Source organism: Canis lupus, chromosome 35, assembly GCF_003254725.2.
Source record: "Canis lupus dingo isolate Sandy chromosome 35, ASM325472v2, whole genome shotgun sequence".
Classification (NCBI taxonomy): domain Eukaryota; kingdom Metazoa; phylum Chordata; class Mammalia; order Carnivora; family Canidae; genus Canis; species Canis lupus.
The window spans coordinates 26,327,511-26,346,789 of NC_064277.1; the positions used below are offsets into that span (position 1 = coordinate 26,327,511).

The window sequence follows — 19,279 nt, forward strand, 5'->3', positions numbered from 1 at the left end:
ACGTGGGATTCGATCCCGGGTCTCCAGGATCGCGCCCTGGGCCAAAGGCAGGCGCCAAACCGCTGCGCCACCCAGGGATCCCACCATACTGTATATGAATCCAGTTATCCAAGTCTATATTTCTGAAGATCCAAGAATTTGCATATAAAATAGAAAACTAGATCATCAAAAGTTTTTGTGGGCCTTTAGGGTGAATTAAATGCATTCAAGTTTATATCCTCTTGTTTACATCCTCTGTGTTATATTACAAACAAAAATAAAAATTCTTAGGAAGTTATTTTCTCTGAAGGTATGCCAATTATTAGAGTCATAATAGAGCTAAATAGGATGGTTGTAGTATTCTTTGCATACATAGAATGTTTATATACAGAAACTATTCTATTAATTGTGTCTATGGTCCAGGGATTAGTTGCTTCAGCAGAAATAAACACAGATTCACACCAATAGTGCAATAGGGTTCCTTTTCCTCCACATCTTTGCCAACACTTGTTACTTCTTCTGTTTTTTATTTTAGCCATTCTGAATGATATAAAGTGATATTTTTATTGGTATTTTAATTTGCATTTCCCTGATGATTAGTCATCTTGAGAATCTTTTCATGTACTTGTTGACCATCTGTATATCTTCTTCATAAAAATGTCTATTCAGATCCTCTGCCCATTTTTATTTTTGTTTTTTAAATGATTTTATTTATTTATTAATGAGAGACATAGAGAGAGAGAAAGAGGCACACAGTCAGAGAGAGAAGCAGGCTCCATGCAGGGAGCCTGACATGGGACTCGATCCCAGGTCCCCAGGACCACACCCTGGGCTGAAGTTGGCGCTAAACCACTGAGTCACCTGGGCTGCCCTTCTGCCCATTTTTAAATTGGATTGTTTGTTTATTTTGGTGTTGAGTCATATGATCTTTATATTTTTTGGATATGAACCCCTTATTGGATATATCAATTGCAAATATCTTCTGCTGAATTTTTGTCTTGTGGATGGTTTCCTTGTTTTGCAAAACAATTTTATTTTGGTGTAGTCCTAATAGTTTAATTTTTCCTTTGTCAGAGTATATATATATTTAGAAAAATGTATCTATGGCTAATGTCAAAAACTTACTATCCTTATGCTCTGTTGGTAGGATACAAATTGGTGCACCACTGTTGAAAAGACTATAGAGTTTCCTTGAAAAATTAAAAATAGCACTACCGTATGATCCAGTAATTCCACTGCTGGGTTACCCAAATAAAACAAATAAAGTAACTAATATGAAAATATTATGCACCTGTATGTTTTTTGCAGCCTTACTTATAATAGTCAAGATATGGAAGCAACCCAAGTGACCACTGATAGATGAATAGATTAAAAAACCATGATGTATATATATAATATATATTATGATTTATAATATATAATATATATTATATATACATCTATGTATATAATATATATATATAATGAAATATTACTCAGCCAAAGAAGAACAAAATATTGCCATTGAACACAACATGGATAGATCTAGGGGTATAATGCTGAGTGAACTAAGTCAGTCAGGAAAGAGAAATACCATGATTTCACACACTTTGTGGAATTTAGGAAACAAAACAAATGAACAATCCAAAAAAAAAAATCCCTAGAGAACAAACTAGTGGTTGCCAGAGGGAAGGTGGGTGGGTTGATGGATGAGATAAAGGGGATTAAGAGTACACTTATCAAAAAAAAGTACACTTATCGTGTTGAACATTGATAAATGTATACAGTTGTTGAATCATTCTATTGTGCACATGAAACTAATGTAACACGTGTGTTAATTACACTCGAATGAAAAAAAGACAATTAGAAAACATATTTCATTACTTATCCAGGGTAATATTTTTCTGTGATATCTGGTTCCTCTTCAATTTTGTAGATTCATGTCAACTCTTACCAGCTTCCTCAATGCATTCTTCATGTCCTTATTCCGTAGGGTATAAATGAGAGGATTCAGACTTGGAGTGATGATCGTGTAAAAGAGGGTGAGGAACTTGCCCTGGTCTAAGGAGGCACTGTTACCTGGTTGTAGGTACATGTAGATTATAGTTCCATAGAAGATGGACACAACAGTGAGATGAGATCCACAAGTATTCATTGATTTTTTTCGGCCTGCTTTTGACTTTATTCTCAGCACAGCTTTGGCAATGTAGCCATAGGATAGAAGAATAAGGCTGAGGGGTGTAAGGACAAAGACAATGCCTAAAGCAAAAACAGACATTTCAACTGTTGTAGTGTCTATACAAGCTATTTTGACTATAGCTGGCAACTCACACAGGAAATGGTCCAGAAGGTTGTTTCCACATCGAGGCAAATTCAGGGTGAGTGTACACAATGCTACCGAATTGGCCAAACTAATGCTCCAGACTGTGATTATTATCTTGAGACAGAAATGTGGGTTCATGATTATCAAATAATGCAAAGGCTTACAGATAGCTGTGAAGCGATCATAGGACATAACAGCTAGGAGGAGGCATTCGGTGGAACCCAACCACATATAAATATAGAGTTGAATGACACAGCCTATATAGCTAATGGTCTTGTCAGGTCCCCACAAGTTAACCAGCATCTGAGGGATGATGCTGGTTGTGAAGCATAGATCCAGGAAAGATAAATTCCTGAGGAAAAAATACATTGGTGTATGGAGACAGGAATCCAGGAGAGATGCAATGATGATGGCTGTGTTACCCACCCATGTAATGAAGTAAAAGACAGTGACAACTCCTGATAGCACCATCTCCAGTTTGGGATAGTCAGAGAAACCAAGTAAAACAAAACCGTGTAGAGAAGTATAATTGTTTTGGTCCATAGTCCACCAATGCTCAAATCCTAGAATGAGAAGAGCAGGAGGTGAAGGAATACGGGGATGAAGACAATGAGGAAGAGGAGCAGAAGGAGCAAGAAGAAGAGAGGGAGAAAGAAGAGGAGAAATCTGTCAATACAGACTATATAATTTAAATACAAAATTTTAAAAAGGATACAATTTATGTTAATAATTTAAAAATAATGGGCAAAAGAATTACAGCCAAGTAATTTGGTATTTGTTGTAGATCTTTTATAGTGATGAGTTTCATAATATATTTTTATCTAAGTGAGTTTGGTGAGTTTACTCTTAAACTCAAGGTCTGAAATTTCTCACATATAAGTTTGGAAGTTTGGAATAGACCTGGTTCTAAAATGATGCGACCCTTTGATTCTCTACAAATCTTCCAGGCTTGATATAGTGAAAAGACTCTTTTACTTGGTCATTAAATTCACCTAAAGAATGTAATTATTTTGCTAATGTCAGAATGAGTAAAAGAGTGTTCCTCTTTTTTCATATCTTCGTGATTAGCACTGTTGACATCCCAGTTTCTTATGTAGAAGATATGACATTTATCCTTATCACCTTTATCTATCTCTCTCATTCCAATACCTAACTTATCACGCAAACTGGTAAATTTGAATGCAAATTATGTTTTAACTATCCTCTCACTTTTAAAGAGCTTCCACAATCTCTACCCAAAATCCAAACCACTCTCTTGCTAGATTTTGGCAACTGTCTTCAATCCTTATGCTGACTTCATTCATTCTTCAAAATTTTTTTCATTGTTTAAAAAATATAGTTAGCTAATATACAGTGTAATATTAGCTTATGTGTAGAATTTAGTGATTTATTATTCCATAAAACACCCAGTGCTCATCACAAGTGAGCTACTTAATCCCCATCACTCATCAATTCATCCTCCTGTCCACCACCCTTCCGGTAACCATCAGTTGTTCTCTCTAGTTAAGAGTCTGTTTCTTGGTTTGCCTCTCTGGTAGTTTTTCCTAATGTTCATTTGTTATTTCTTAAAATCCATATATGAGTGAAATCATATGGCATTTGTTTTTCTATCCCTGACTTACTTTGCTTAGGATAATACTCTCTAGCTCCATCCATGTCATTTCAAATATATACACCACATCTTTATCCATTCATCAGTCAATGGACATTTGGGCTGTTTCCATAATTTAGCTATCATTGATAATGCTGCTATAAACATTGAGGTGCATGTATTCCTTCAAATTAGTATTTTTGTATCCTTCACATAAATACTTAGTAATGCAAAATAGAAAACCCAGAAACAACTCACAACTATAGTGTCAATTAATCTCCAACAAAACAGAAGAGAATATACAATGGGAACAAGAGAGTGTCTTCAACAATTGGTTTGGGAAACTGGACAGCATCATGCAAAAGAATGAAACTGGATCACTTTCTTACACCAGACACAAAGTAAATTCAATATGGATCAAAGACCTAAATGTGAGTTAGGAAACCACTAAAATCTTGGAGGAGAACACAGCCATTTACCTCTTTGACATCAGCCATAGCATCTTAGTAGATATATCTCCTGTGGCAAGGGAACAAAAGTAAAAATTAATTATTATGATTCCATCAAAATAAAAAGCTTTTGCATGGTGCAGGAAATGATAATTAGAATTAAAAGGCAACCTATGACACGAGAGAAGATATTTGCAAACGACATATCTGATAAGGGTAATATCCAAAATACATAGAGAACTTATAAAACTCAATACCTAAAACACAAATAATCCAGTAAAAAAGTGGAGAGAAACATGCATAGACATTTTGCCCTAGACGACATCCAGATGGCTATCAGACACAGGAAAAGATTCTCATCATCACTTATCATTAGAGAAAACCAAAATTACAATTAGATACCTCACAGTGGTCAGTATTTCTAAAATTAACATACAGGAAACAGCAGAAGTTGGCAAGGATTTGGAGAATGGAAAAGCCTCTGACACTGTTGGTGGGAATGCAAACTAGCACGGCCACTCTGGAAAACAGTGTGGAGGCTCCTGAAAAAGTTAAAAATGGAACTACCATATGATTCAGCAATTACGCTAGGCGGTATTTACCCAAAGGATACAGAAACACTAACTTGAAGAGATACATATATCCTGATATTTATAGCAGGATTATCAACAATAGCCTTATCATTAAAAGAGCCAAATGTCCATCAGTTGATGAATGGATATGGAAAATATGTTTTGTGTGTGTGTTTTTGTGTGTGTGTGCATATAATGGAATATATATAATGGAATATTATAAATATATAATGCACATTATATGTGTAATGGAATATTACTCAGCCATAAAAAGGATTAAGTTTTGCCATTTGCAACAACATGGATGGAGCTAGAGAGTATTATGCTAAGCAAAATAAGTCAGCCAGAGAAAGAGAATACTATATGATTTCACTCATATATGGAATTTAAGAAACAAAACAAATGAATTCAACAGGGGTGAAGAGGTGGGGTAAAGAGAGGAAAACCAGGAAACTGACTCTTAACTATAAAGAGCAAATTGTTAGTTACTACAGAGGAGGTGGGTGGGATGTGAGAAATGAGTAAAGGGGATTTAGAGTGAACTTGTGAGAACCAAGTGGTGTATGGAAGTTTTGAATATTTAAGTTGAAACTAATATTGCACTATATGTTAACTAACTGAAATTTAAATAAAAACTTGAACAATGAAAAAGAACCAATTATAATCATGTACTCTTTCGGTAAAAGTTTTTTTTTTTAACAGCCCCTTATGGCAGTCTGTAAACTTTAAGAAAGTGGGTCTGGTATCCATTGCTCTGCACTCGATCCATGACACCTAAAGCATTTCCCCCAATACCTATCTTTCCATGTATCTGTGTATCTATGTATCCATCTAGCTGTGTACTTGCCTATCATCTCATCTATCCTCTACCTTATCCTCTCTATTTATACGTAATTTTTGAATAAAAGAAAAAAGTCATAGTATGAATAATGGTGAAAAATCACTTAGGGTTTTAGGAATTTTTAAAATAATCTTTTATACATTAAGAGCTTACGCTAGTGTTTTTGAAGTTTCGCGGATGGGATGATAAAAGGTTCAGACCAATGGAAAATATCTGTGATTAAATCTATATAGTAACAAGATTTATTAAGTTTGATGAAAAGTAATTTAAGACATTGGTTTCTATTCTAAGGAATAATTATTTTAGCCTTATTCAGTAGGGTGATACACATAGAGTTCCTACAGACATGCATAAGAACATCAGAACTGCCCAAATTTTTAACGATTGAACAGATTGTCAGTAGTCCTCTATAGTTTCCTCTCACTAAGTATAAAATGACAACTTTTTACCACCTGAAGCCAAAGTAACATCCAGAAAGCTCCTATTAAAAATAACTAAGAGAAAATACATGATTGAAAAATGACAGTTAAATATCGAACTGGTGAATCTCTCTCTAGTTCTCTCTTTCTCTGTGTAGATATAGTACAAAATGTTATGCTTTTTGATGTTATGCCATTTCAATTATGTTTCTTGGACATTATGAGAAATTACTTCAAACTGGCTGTGATTCAAAAGTAGACTGTGTAGAAGACCAACTACATATACTGGTTAAAATAGTTGTTTTGAGAGAGTCATTTGTTGATTTCCTCAGAGCTAGCTTTTAAAGATTTACAATTTGAGCCTAGATTCTGCCGTTGACCAATATGCATAAAAGAAAAGTAAACACTCTGACTATCGTATTACACACTGTCACACACCAGTAGAGGTATGTAATATTTGGGCAGGGGGGCTGAATACATACTTAATATTTATTTATTGACAGACAAATTGATGTGTATAATAAATAGTACCTTCTCATTAAGTCAAATTTCAGTTAAAATTATATGAAAACAAAAATGAAAATTCCTTTAAAATTAAAGTCAGTGTCATGTTGTTAATTACTTAACTATTCCATCATCATTACAGCCTTCAAAGATTAATTCAGGAAGGAAAAATAATCCTTCTTATGGCTATTAAAAGCCTGACATGGGAAGTCTACAAATAATTTTTCATGCACATTATGAGATGTAGAGACAGACCAAAAATATCTGATTCCTTCCCAGCTCCAGTCTCATGAATAAAATATTGTATTTTAGTTCTTCGTTTCCAATTTAATCTACATTTACCTCTCATATTTCTGCTGGATCAAAATGTCTGGAATAACAAATCAAGAAACAGGTTCATGTTCTCCTCTCATAATGAAAAGTATATTTAATCTTTCACATTAAAGATAAAAATACTTTCTCTGCAGAGATTTACAATATATCTTTATGCCAAGTATTCTAGAAGAAAGCCAGAAGAATCAGTCTATAAAGTCTAAGTTTTTTTTTCTTTTGCTTTCTACAAGAATTTTCACCAACCCAGGCACACTTTTTTCCAAGAGATATTAAAGATTAACATTACTGTAATCCAGAGAGATTTCCTCTGATATACTGCTTCTTGAGTAGTGAGGAGCCCACAACGTGTGGAAAAGTCAAGTATTTGCATTCAGAAATGTAGCTACTTTTCATCTTCCCAGCAATGCACCAGAGACTTTTCTGTTCCCAAGGAGCTCAAGGAACTGATTCTGGACAGGAATCCTCATTCGTGACCGTTTGACTTCACATAAGTGGATGGAACCTGTCACAGATTCTTACTAGGTGTTCTGACTTTATTTGTTTATTTTTGCATATTTTTTAATTCGAGTTCGATTTGCCAACATATAGTTTAACACCCAGTGCTCATCCCGATCAAGTGCCCCCCTAAGTGCCCATCACCCAGTCACCCCAGCCACCAGCACACCTCCCCTTCCACCACCCCTTGTTCATTTCCAGAGTTACTAGTCTTTCATGTTCTGTCACCCTCACTGATTTTTCCCACTCATATTCTTTCCTTCCCCTATAATCCCTTTCACTATTTTTTATATTCCCTGTATGAGTGAAATCATATACGTCCTTCTCTGATTGACTTACTTCACTCAGCATAATACCCTCCACTTCAATCCATGTCGAAGCAAATGGTGGGTATTCATCCTTTCTAATGGCTGAGTAATATTCCATTGTATACATAAACCACATCTTCTTTATCCATTCATCTTTTGATGGACACCGAGGCTCCTTCCACAGTTTGGCTATTGTGGACATTGCTGCTATGAACAGTGGGGTGCAGCTGTCCCGGCTTTTCACTACATCTCTATCTTTGGGGTAAATACACAGTAGTACAGTTGCTGGGTTGTAGGGTAGCTCTATTTTTAACTCTTTGAGGAAACTCCACACAGTTTTTCAGAGTGGCTGCACCAGTTCACATTCCCACCAACAGTTTAAGAAGGTTCCTTTTCTCCACATCCTTTCCAACATTTGTGGTTTCCTGCCTTGTTAATTTTCCCCATTCTCACTGGTGTGAGGTGGTATCACATTGTGGTTTTGATTTGTATTTCCCTGATGGCAAGTGATGCAGAGCATTTTCTCATGTGCATGTTGGCCATGTCTATGTCTTCCTTTGTGAGATTTCTCTTCATGTCTTTTGCCCATTTCATGATTGGATTGTTTGTTTCAATCCAATTGAATTTAGTGAGTTTAAGAAGTTCTTTATAGATCTTGGAAACTAGCCCTTTATCTGATACGTCATTTGCAAATATTTTCTCCCATTCTGTAGGTTGTCTTTTAGTTTTGTTGACTGTATCCTTTGCTGTGCAAAAGCTTCTTATCTTGATGAAGTCCCAATAGTTCATTTTTGCTTTTGTTTCTTTTGCTTTCGTGGATGTATCTTGCAAGAAGTTACTGTGCCAAGTTCAAAAAGGGTGTTGCCTGTGTTCTCCTCTAGGATTTTGATGGAATCTTGTCTCACATTAAGATCTTTAATCCATTTTGAGTTTATCTTTGTGTATGATGTAAGAGAATGGTCTATTTTCATTCTTCTGCATGTGGATGTCCAATTTTCCCAGCACCATTTACTGAAGAGGCTGTCTTTCTTCCAGTGGATAGTCTTTCCTCCTTTGTCAAATATTAGTTGACCATAAAGTTGAGGGTCCGCTTCTGGGTTCTCTATTCTGTTCCATTGATCTATGTGTCTGTTTTTGTGCCAGTACCACACCGTCTTGATGACCACAGCTTTGTAGTACAACCTGAAATCTGGCATTGTGATGCCCCCAGCTAGGGTTTTCTTTTTTAAAATTCCCCTGGCTATTCGGGGTCTTTTCTGATTCCACACAAATCTTAAAATAATTTGTTCCGACTCTCTGAAGAAAGTCCATGGTATTTTGATAGGGATTGCATTAAACGTGTAAATTTCCCTGGGTAACATTGACATTTTCACAATATTAATTCTCTCAATCCGTGAGCATGGAATATTTTTCCATCTCTTTGTGTCTTCCTCAATTTCTTTCAGAAGTGTTCTATAGGTTTTAGGGTATAGATCCTTCACCTCTTTAGTCAGGTTTATTCCTAGGTATCTTATGCTTTTGGGTGCAGTTGTAAATGGGATTGACTCCTTAATTTCTCTTTCTTCAGTCTCATTGTTAGTGTATATACATGCCACTGATTTCTGGGCATTGATTTTGTATCCTGCCACACTGCCGAACTGATGAATGAGTTCTAGCAATCTCAGTGTGGAGTCTTTTGGGTTTTTTATGTAGAGTATCATGTCATCAGCGAAGAGGGAGAGTTTGACTTCTTCTTTGCCAATTTAAATGCCTTTAATGTCTTTTTCTTGTCTGTTTGCTGAGGCTAGGACTTCTAGTACTATGTTGAATACCAGTATTGAGAGTAGACATCCCTGTCTTGTTCCTGATCTTAGGGGAAAGGCTCCCAGTGCTTCCCCATTGAGAATGATATTTTGTGGCCTTTTCATAGATGGCTTTTAAGATCTAAACCACATGAAATTTTGTGAAAACTGTTCTTCTATGCTATTGTTCAGGCTTCATACCCTGGAGTTCCTGAGCATCGCCATTGGTTCCTGTCCTCTCTCCTGCTCTAAACACCCTTCTTCTTTCCTCTTGTTCCCTCTGTAGTTTTCTTTAACTCTGTAATTTCACTTTGGTCATGCAAACTTAGTTCTAGTCTCACATATTGTTGGTAGCATGCCATCACTGGAGGATCCTATTTCACTTCTCAGTCAGGATTAAGACCTTTAGCTTAGCTCACAGTGTGAATACTCATTTTTGGGTGTATGTGTGCACACATGTGCCTTTGCATATATTTCCAGTTGCATGCTATTTGTTTATTTATATATAAGCTGTTAGCATAAATAAATGAATAAGAATATTTTGTTCTTCCCATAATCATAATGCAATTTATGTTTAATTTTTTCACCCAAAATTGATATTTTAAAGTTATTATTTTTTATAATAAATTCATTTTTTATTGGTGTTCAATTTGCCAACTTACAGAATAACACCCAGTGCTCATCCTGTCAAGTGCTCCCCTCAGTGCCCGTCACCCATTCACCCCGACCCCCCGCCCTCCTCCCCTTCCACCACCCCTAGTTCATTTCCCAGAGTTAGGAGTCTTTATGTTCTGTCTCCCTTTCTGATACTTCCCACACACTTCTTCTCCCTTCCCTTATATACCCTTTCACTATTTTTATATTCGCCAAATGAATGAGACCATATAATGTTTGTCCTTCTCCGATTGACTTATTTCACTCAGCATAATACCCTCCAGTTCCATCCATGTTGAAGCAAATGGTGGGTGTTTGTCATTTCTAATGGCTGAGTAATATTCCATTGTATACATGAACCACATCTTCTTTATCCATTCATCTTTCGATGGACACTGAGGCTCCTTCCACAGTTTGGCTATGGTGGACATTGCTGCTAGAAACATCGGGGTGGAGTAGGAGGGGCAAGATGGAGGAAGAGTAGGGTCCCCAAATCACCTGTCCACACCAAATTACCTAGGTAACCTTCAAATTATCCTGAAAATCTATGAATTCGGCCTGAGATTTAAAGAGAGAACAGCTGGAATGCTAAAGTGAGAAGAGTTCGAGCTTCTATCAAGGTAGGAAGACGGGTGGGGGGTTGAAATAAAGAACAAAGGCATCCAAGGGGGAGGGGCCCTGCAAGGAGCTGGGCTGAGGCCGGGGTGAGTGCCCAGGAGACAGGAGAGCCCCGTCCCGGAGAAGCAGGAGCTTCACCAAGGTTCCCGGACGGAAAGGCGCCCGCAGGGAGGTGGAGCAGGACCCAGGAGGGCAGGGATGCCCTCGGGCTTCCGGGGACACTAACAGGCACCTGCGCCCCGGGAGAGTGCGCCGAGCTCCCTAAGGGCTGCAGCGCGGGCGGGGGACCCGGAGCAGCTCAGAGGGGCTCAGGAGCGGCTCCACGGAGGGGGCTGCGGGGCAGGAGCGCGAATCCAAAAGCGCAGGCTCCGGAGCACTGGGCGCCGGGACACAGCCCAGGATCCAGCCTCCCCCCGGGACAGGCAGAGGCCGGGAGGGCCCAGGACAGCAAGGATGCTCCTGCCCCAGCTGAGTAGATCAGCGGCCCCGCCCCGGAGCCTCCAGGCCCTGCAGACGGAGACCTCCGGGGTTCCTGCGGGGGCTGAATCCAGGTTTCCAGAGCTGCCCCGCCAAAAGGGCTGTTGCTCCTGGGGCCTCACGGGGTAAACAACCCGCACTGAGCCCTGCACCAGGCAGGGGCATGGCAGCTCCCCCAACTGCTAACACCTGAAAATCAGCACAACAGGCCCCTCCCCCAGAACACCAGCTAGACTGACTGACAACTTCCAGGGGAAGCCAAGGAACTAAAAGTACACAAAATCAGAAGATACTCCCCGGTGGTTCTTTTTTTTTTCTTTTTTTCTTTCTTTTTTTTTTTTTTTGTTTTGCTTTTTGATTTGTTTCCTTCCCCCACCCCCCCTTTTTTCTCCTTTCTTTTCTTTCTCTTTTTCTTCTTTTTTTTGGTTTTTTCTTCCTTTTTTCTCTTTCTCTTTTCTTTCCTTCTTTCTCTCTCCTCTCTTTTTCTCCTTTTCCCAATATAACTTGCTTTTGGCCACTCTGCACTGAGCAAACTGACTAGAAGGAAAACCTCACCTCAAAAGAAAGAATCAGAAACAGTCCTCTCTCCCACAGAGTTACAAAATCTGGATTACAATTCAATGTCAGAAAGCCAATTCAGAAGCACTATTATACAGCTACTGGTGGCTCTAGAAAAAAGCATAAAGGACTCAAGAGACTTCATGACTGCAGAATTTAGAGCTAATCAGGCAGAAATTAAAAATCAATTGAATGAGATGCAATCCAAACTAGAAGTCCTAACGACGAGGGTTAACGAGGTGGAAGAACCAGTGAGTGACATAGAAGACAAGTTGATGCCAAAGAGGGAAACTGAGGAAAAAAGAGACAAACAATTAAAAGACCATGAAGATAGATTAAGGGAAATAAACAACAGCCTGAGGAAGAAAACGTACGTTTAATTGGTGTTCCCGAGGGCGCCGAAAGGGACAGAGGGCCAGAATATGTATTTGAACAAATTCTAGCTGAAAACTTTCCTAATCTGGGAAGGGAAACAGGCATTCAGATCCAGGAAATAGAGACATCCCCCCCCTAAAATCAATAAAAACCGTTCAACACCTCGACATTTAATAGTGAAGCTTGCAAATTCCAAAGATAAAGAGAAGATCCTTAAAGCAGCAAGAGACAAGAAATCCCTGACCTTTATGGGGAGGAGGATTAGGGTAACAGCAGACCTCTCCACAGAGACCTGGCAGGCCAGAAAGGGCTGGCAGGATATATTCAGGGTCATAAATGAGAAGAACATGCAACCAAGAATACTTTATCCAGCAAGGCTCTCATTCAAAATGGAAGGAGAAATAAAGAGCTTCCAAGACAGGCAGCAACTAAAATAATATGTGACCTCCAATCCAGCTCTGCAAGAAATTTTAAGGGGGACTCTTAAAATTCCCCTTTAAGAAGAAGTTCAGTGGAACATTCCACAAAAACAAGGACTGAATAGTTATCATGATGACACTAAATTCATATCTCTCAATAGTAACTCTGAATGTGAATGGGCTTAATGACCCCATCAAAAGGTGCAGGGTTTCAGACTGGATAAAAAAGCAGGACCCATCTATTTTCTGTCTACAAGAGACTCATTTTAGACAGAAGGACACCTACAGCCTGAAAATAAAAGGTTGGAGAACCATTTACCATTCGAATGGTCCTCAAAAGAAAGCAGGGGTAGCCATCCTTATATCAGATAAACTAAAATTTACCCCAAAGACTTAGTGAGAGATGAAGAGGGACACTATATCATACTTAAAGGATCTATCCAACAAGAGGACTTAACAATCCTCAATATATATGCCCCGAATGTGGGAGCTGCCAAATATATAAATCAATTATTAACCAAAGTGAAGAAATACTTAGATAATAATACACTTATACTTGGTGACTTCAATCTAGCTCTTTCTATACTCAATAGGTCTTCTAAGCACATCTCCAAAGAAACGAGAGCTTTAAATGATACACTGGACCAGATGGATTTCACAGATATCTACAGAACTTTACATCCAAACTCAACTGAATACACATTCTTCTCAAGTGCACATGGAACTTTCTCCAGAATAGACCACATATTGGGTCACAAATCGGGTTTGAACCGATACCAAAAGATTGGGATCGTCCCCTGCATATTCTCAGACCATAATGCCTTGAAATTAGAACTAAATCACAACAAGAAGTTTGGAAGGACCTCAAACACGTGGAGGTTAAGGACCATCCTGCTAAAAGATGAAAGGGTCAACGAGGAAATTAAGGAAGAATTAAAACAATTCATGGAAACTAATGAGAATGAAGATACAACCATCTAAAATCTTTGGGATGCAGCAAAAGCAGTCCTAAGGGGGAAATACATCGCAATACAAGCATCCATTCAAAAACTGGAAAGAACTCAAATACAAAAGCTAACCTTACACATAAAGGAGCTAGAGAAAAAACAGCAAATAGATCCTACACCCAAGAGAAGAAGGGAGTTAATAAAGATTCGAGCAGAACTCAACTAAATCGAGACCAGAAGAACTGTGGAACAGTTCAACAGAACCAGGAGTTTGTTCTTTGAAAGAATTAATAAGATAGATAAACCATTAGCCAGCCTTATAAAAAAGAAGAGAGAGAAGACTCAAATTAATAAAATCATGAATGAGAAAGGAGAGATCACTACCAACACCAAGGAAATACAAACGATTTTAAAAACATATTATGAACAGCTATACGCCAATAAATTAGGCAATCTAGAAGAAATGGACGCATTCCTGGAAAGCCACAAACTACCAAAACTGGAACAGGAAGAAATAGAAAACCTGAACAGGCCAATAACCAGGGAGGAAATTGAAGCAGTCATCAAAAACATCCCAAGACACAAGAGTCCAGGGCCAGATGGCTTCCCAGGGGAATTCTATCAAACGTTTAAAGAAGAAACCATACCTATCCTACTAAAGCTGTTTGGAAAGATAGAAAGAGATGGAGTACTTCCAAATTCGTTCTATGAGGCCAGCATCACCTTAATTCCAAAACCAGACAAAGACCCCATCAAAAAGGAGAATTACAGACCAATATCCCTGATGAACATGGATGCAAAAATTCTCAACAAGATACTGGCCAATAGGATCCAACAGTACATTAAGAAAATTATTCACCATGACCAAGTAGGATTTATCCCTGGGACACAAGGCTGGTTCAACACTCGTAAAACAATCAATGTGATGCATCATATCAGCAAGAGAAAAACCAGGAACCATATGATCCTCTCATTAGATGCAGAGAAAGCATTTGACAAAATACAGCATCCATTCCTGATCAAAACTCTTCAGAGTGTAGGGATAGAGGGAACATTCCTCGACATCTTAAAAGCCATCTATGAAAAGCCCACAGCAAATCTCATTCTCAATGGGGAAGCACTGGGAGCCTTTCCCCTAAGATCAGGAACAAGACAGGGATGTCCACTCTCACCCACTGCTGTTCAACATAGTACTGGAAGTCCTAGCCTCAGCAATCAGACAACAAAAAGACATTAAAAGGCATTCAAATTGGCAAAGAAGAAGTCAAACTCTCCTCTTCGCCGATGACATGATACTCTACATAGAAAACCCAAAAGTCCTCCACCCCAAGATTGCTAGAGCTCATACAGCAATTCGGTAGCGTGGCAGGATACAAAATCAATGCCCAGAAGTCAGTGGCATTTCTATACACCTAACAATGAGACTGAATAAAGAGAAATTAAGGAGTCAATCCCATTTACAATTGCACCCAAAAGCATAAGATACCTAGGAATAAACCTCACCAAAGATGTAAAGGATCTATACCCTCAAAACTATAGAACACTTCTGAAAGAAATTGAGGAAGACACAAAGAGATGGAAAAATATTCCATGCTCATGGATTGGCAGAATTAATATTGTGAAAATGTCAATGTTAGCCAGGGCAATATACACGTTTAATGCAATCCCTATCAAAATACCATGGACTTCTTCAGAGAGTTAGAACAAATTATTTTAAGATTTGTGTGGAATCAGAAAAGACCCCGAATAGCCAGGGGAATTTTAAAAAGAAAACATATCTGGGGGCATCACAATGCCAGATTTCAGGTTGTAACTACAAAGCTGTGGTCATCAAGACAGTGTGGTACTGGCACAAAACAGACACATAGATCAGTGGAACAGAATAGAGAATCCAGAAGTGGACCCTGAACTTTATGGTCAACTAATATTCGATAAATGAGGAAAGACTATCCATTGGAAGAAAGTACAGTCTCTTCAATAAATGGTGCTGGGAAAATTGGACATCCACATGCAGAAGAATGAAACTAGACCACTCTCTTTCACCATACACAAATGATAAACTCAAAATGGATGAAAGATCTAATGTGAGACAAGATTCCATCAAAATCCTAGAGAAGAATACAGGCAACACCCTTTTTGAACTCGGCCATAGTAACTTCTTGCAAGATACATCCACGAAGGCAAAAGAAACAAAAGCAAAATGAACTATTGGGACTTCATCAAGATAAGAAGCTTTTGCACAGCAAAGGATACAGTCAACAAAACTCAAAGACAACCTACAGAATGGGAGAAGATATTTGCAAATGACATATCAGATAAAGGGCTAGTTTCCAAGATCTATAAAGAACTTCTTAAACTCAACACAAAGAAACAAACAATCCAATCATGAAATGGGGCAAAAGACATGAACAGAAATCTCACAGAGGAAGACAAGACATGGCCAACATACATATGAGAAAATGCTCTGCATCACTTGCCATCAGGGAAATACAAATCAAAACCACAATGAGATACCACACTCAACCCCGGTGAGAATGGGGCAAATTAACAAGGCAGGAAACAACAAATGTTGGAAGGGATGTGGAGAAAAAGGGAACCCTCTTACACTGTTGGTGGGAATGTGAACTGGTGCAGCCACTCTGGAAAACTGTGTGGATGTTCCTCAAACAGTTAAAAATATACCTGCCCTACGACCCAGCAATTGCACTGTTGGGGATTTACCCCAAAGATACCAATGCAATGAAACGCCGGACACCTGCATCCCGATGTTTATAGCAGCAATGGCCATGATAGCCAAACTGTGGAAGGAGCCTCGGTGTCCAACGAAAGATGAATGGATAAAGAAGATGTGGTTATGTATACAATGGAATATTACTCAGCTATTAGAAATGACAGATACCCACCATTTGCTTCAACGTGGATGGAACTGGAGGGTATTATGCTGAGTGAAGTAAGTCAGTCGGAGAAGGACAACATTATATGTTCTCATTCATTTGGGGAATATAAATAATAGTGAAAGGGAATATAAGGGAAGGGAGAAGAAATTTGTGGGAAATATCAGAAAGGGAGACAGAAGGTAAAGACTAGCTAACTCTGGGAAATGAACTAGGGTGGTAGAAGGGGAGGAGGGCGGGGGTGGGAGTGAATGGGTGACGGGCACTGGGTATTATTCTGTATGTTAGGCAATTGAACACCAATTAAAAATAAATCAAAAAAAAGAAAAGAAAAAAAGAAATCTCACAGAGGAAGACATAGACATGGCCAACACGCACATGAGGAAATGCTCTGCATCACTTGCCATCAGGGAAATACAAATCAAACCACAATGAGATACCACCTCACACCAGTGAGAATGGGGAAAATTAACAAGGCAGGAAACAACAAATGTTGGAGAGGATGCGGAGAAAAGGGAACCCTCTTACACTGTTGGTGGGAATGTGAACTGGTGCAGCCACTCTGGAAAACTGTGTGGAGGTTCCTCAAACAGTTAAAAATAGACCTGCCCTACGACCCAGCAATTGCACTGTTGGGGATTTACCCCAAAGATACAAATGCAATGAAACGCCGGGACACCTGCAACCCGATGTTTATAGCAGCAATGGCCACGATAGCCAAACTGTGGAAGGAGCCTCGGTGTCCAACGAAAGATGAATGGATAAAGAAGATGTGGTTTATGTATACAATGGAATATTACTCAGCTATTAGAAATGACAAATACCCACCATTTGCTTCAACGTGGATGGAACTGGAGGGTATTATGCTGAGTGAAGTAAGTCAGTCGGAGAAGGACAAACATTATATGTTCTCATTCATTTGGGGAATATAAATAATAGTGAAAGGGAATATAAGGGAAGGGAGAAGAAATGTGGGAAATATCAGAAAGGGAGACAGAACGTAAAGACTGCTAACTCTGGGAAATGAACTAGGGGTGGTAGAAGGGGAGAAGGGCGGGTGGTGGGAGTGAATGGGTGACGGGCACTGGGTGTTATTCTGTATGTTAGTAAATTGAACACCAATAAAAAATAAATTAAAAAAAAGAAAACCAAGAACCATAAGAACCTCTCATTAGATTCAGAGAAAGCATTTCACAAAATACAGCATCCATTCCTGATCAAAACTCTTCAGAGTGTAGGGATAGAGGAACATTCCTAAACATCTTAAAAGCCATCTACGAAAAGCCCACAGCAAATATCATTCTCAATGGGGAAGCACTGGGAGCCTTTCCCTAAAATCAAGAACAAGACAGGGATGTTCACTCTCACCACTGCTATTCAACATAATACTAGAAGTACTAGCCTCAGCAAACAGACAAGAAAAAGACATTAAAGGCATTCAAATTGGCAAAGAAGAAGTCAAACTCTCCCTCTTTGCCGATAAATGATACTACAGAAAACCCAAAAGCCTCCACCCCAAGATTGCTAGAACTCATTCAGCAGTTCGGCAGTGTGGCAGGATACAAGATCAATGCCCAGAAATCAGTGGCATTTCTATACACTAACAATGAGGCTGAAGAAAGAGAAATTAAGGAGTCAATCCCATTTACAATTGCACCCAAAAGCGTAAGATACCTAGGAATAAACCTAACCAAAGAGGTAAAGGATCTATACCCTCAAAACTATAGAACACTTCTGAAAGAAATTGAGGAAGACACAAAGAGATGGAAAAATATTCCATGCTCATGGATTGGCAGAATTAATATTGTGAAAATGTCAATGTTACCCAGGGCAATTTACACGTTTAATGCAATCCCTATCAAAATACCATGGACTTTCTTCAGAGAGATAGAACAAATTATTTTAAGATTTGTATGGAATCAGAATAGACCCTGAATAGCCAGCGGAATTTTAAAAATAAAACCCTACCTGGGGGCATCACAATGCCAGATTTCAGGTTGTACTACAAAGCTGTGGTCATCAAGACAGTGTGGTACTGGCACAAAAACAGACACATAGATCAATGGAACAGAATACACAACCAGAAGTGGACTCTGAACTTTATGGTCAACTAATATTCAATAAAGGAGGAAAGACTATCCATTGGAAGAAAGACAGTCTCTTCAATAAATGGTGCTGGGAAAATTGGACATCCACATGCAGAAGAATGAAACTAGACCACTCTCTTTCACCATACACAAAGATAAACTCAAAATGGATGAAAGATCTAAATGTGAGACAAGAGTCCATCAAAATCCTAGAGGAGAACACAGGCAACACCCTTTTGAACTCGGCCACAGTAACTTCTTGCAAGATACATCTACAAAGGCAAAAGAAACAAAAGCAAAAATGAACTATTGGGACTTCATCAAGATAAGCTTTTGCACAGCAAAGGATACAGTCAACAAAACTAAAAGACAACCTACAGAATGGGAGAAGATATTTGCAAATGACGTATCAGATAAAGGGCTAGTTTCCAAGATCTATAAAGAATTATTAAGCACTGGGTGTTATTCCGTATGTTGGCAAATTGTTATTTCTTAAAATCGCCTGTAATTGAAATCATATGGCATTTGTTTTCTATCTAACTTGAACACTTGCTTGGATAATACTCTCTAGCTCCATCCATGTCATTTCAAATATATACACCACATCTTTATCCATTCATCAGTCAATGGACATTTGGGCTGTTTCCATAATTTAGCTATCATTGATAATGCTGCT

At 38.6% G+C, this 19,279-nt stretch overlaps 1 protein-coding gene across 1 annotated transcript; it reads right to left on the reverse strand.

The window, feature by feature from the left end:
• Nucleotides 1-1,801: 1,801 nt before the first annotated feature.
• On the reverse strand, nucleotides 1,802-4,395 carry LOC112674470 (olfactory receptor 2W1). The gene is made up of 2 exons (XM_025470924.3): nucleotides 4,352-4,395; nucleotides 1,802-2,844 (listed from the first exon to the last, which is right to left on the reverse strand). Exon 2 carries the CDS (start codon nucleotides 2,822-2,824, stop codon nucleotides 1,883-1,885), a length of 942 nt encoding a protein of 313 aa, XP_025326709.1. The 5' UTR covers nucleotides 2,825-2,844; nucleotides 4,352-4,395; the 3' UTR covers nucleotides 1,802-1,882.
• Nucleotides 4,396-19,279: the final 14,884 nt, after the last annotated feature.

What these genes read in the sequence shown, in the direction of transcription:
- LOC112674470 (XM_025470924.3), bottom strand. Translation starts at nt 2,824, where the DNA reads ATGGACCAAAACAATTATACTTCTCTACACGGTTTTGTTTTACTTGGT.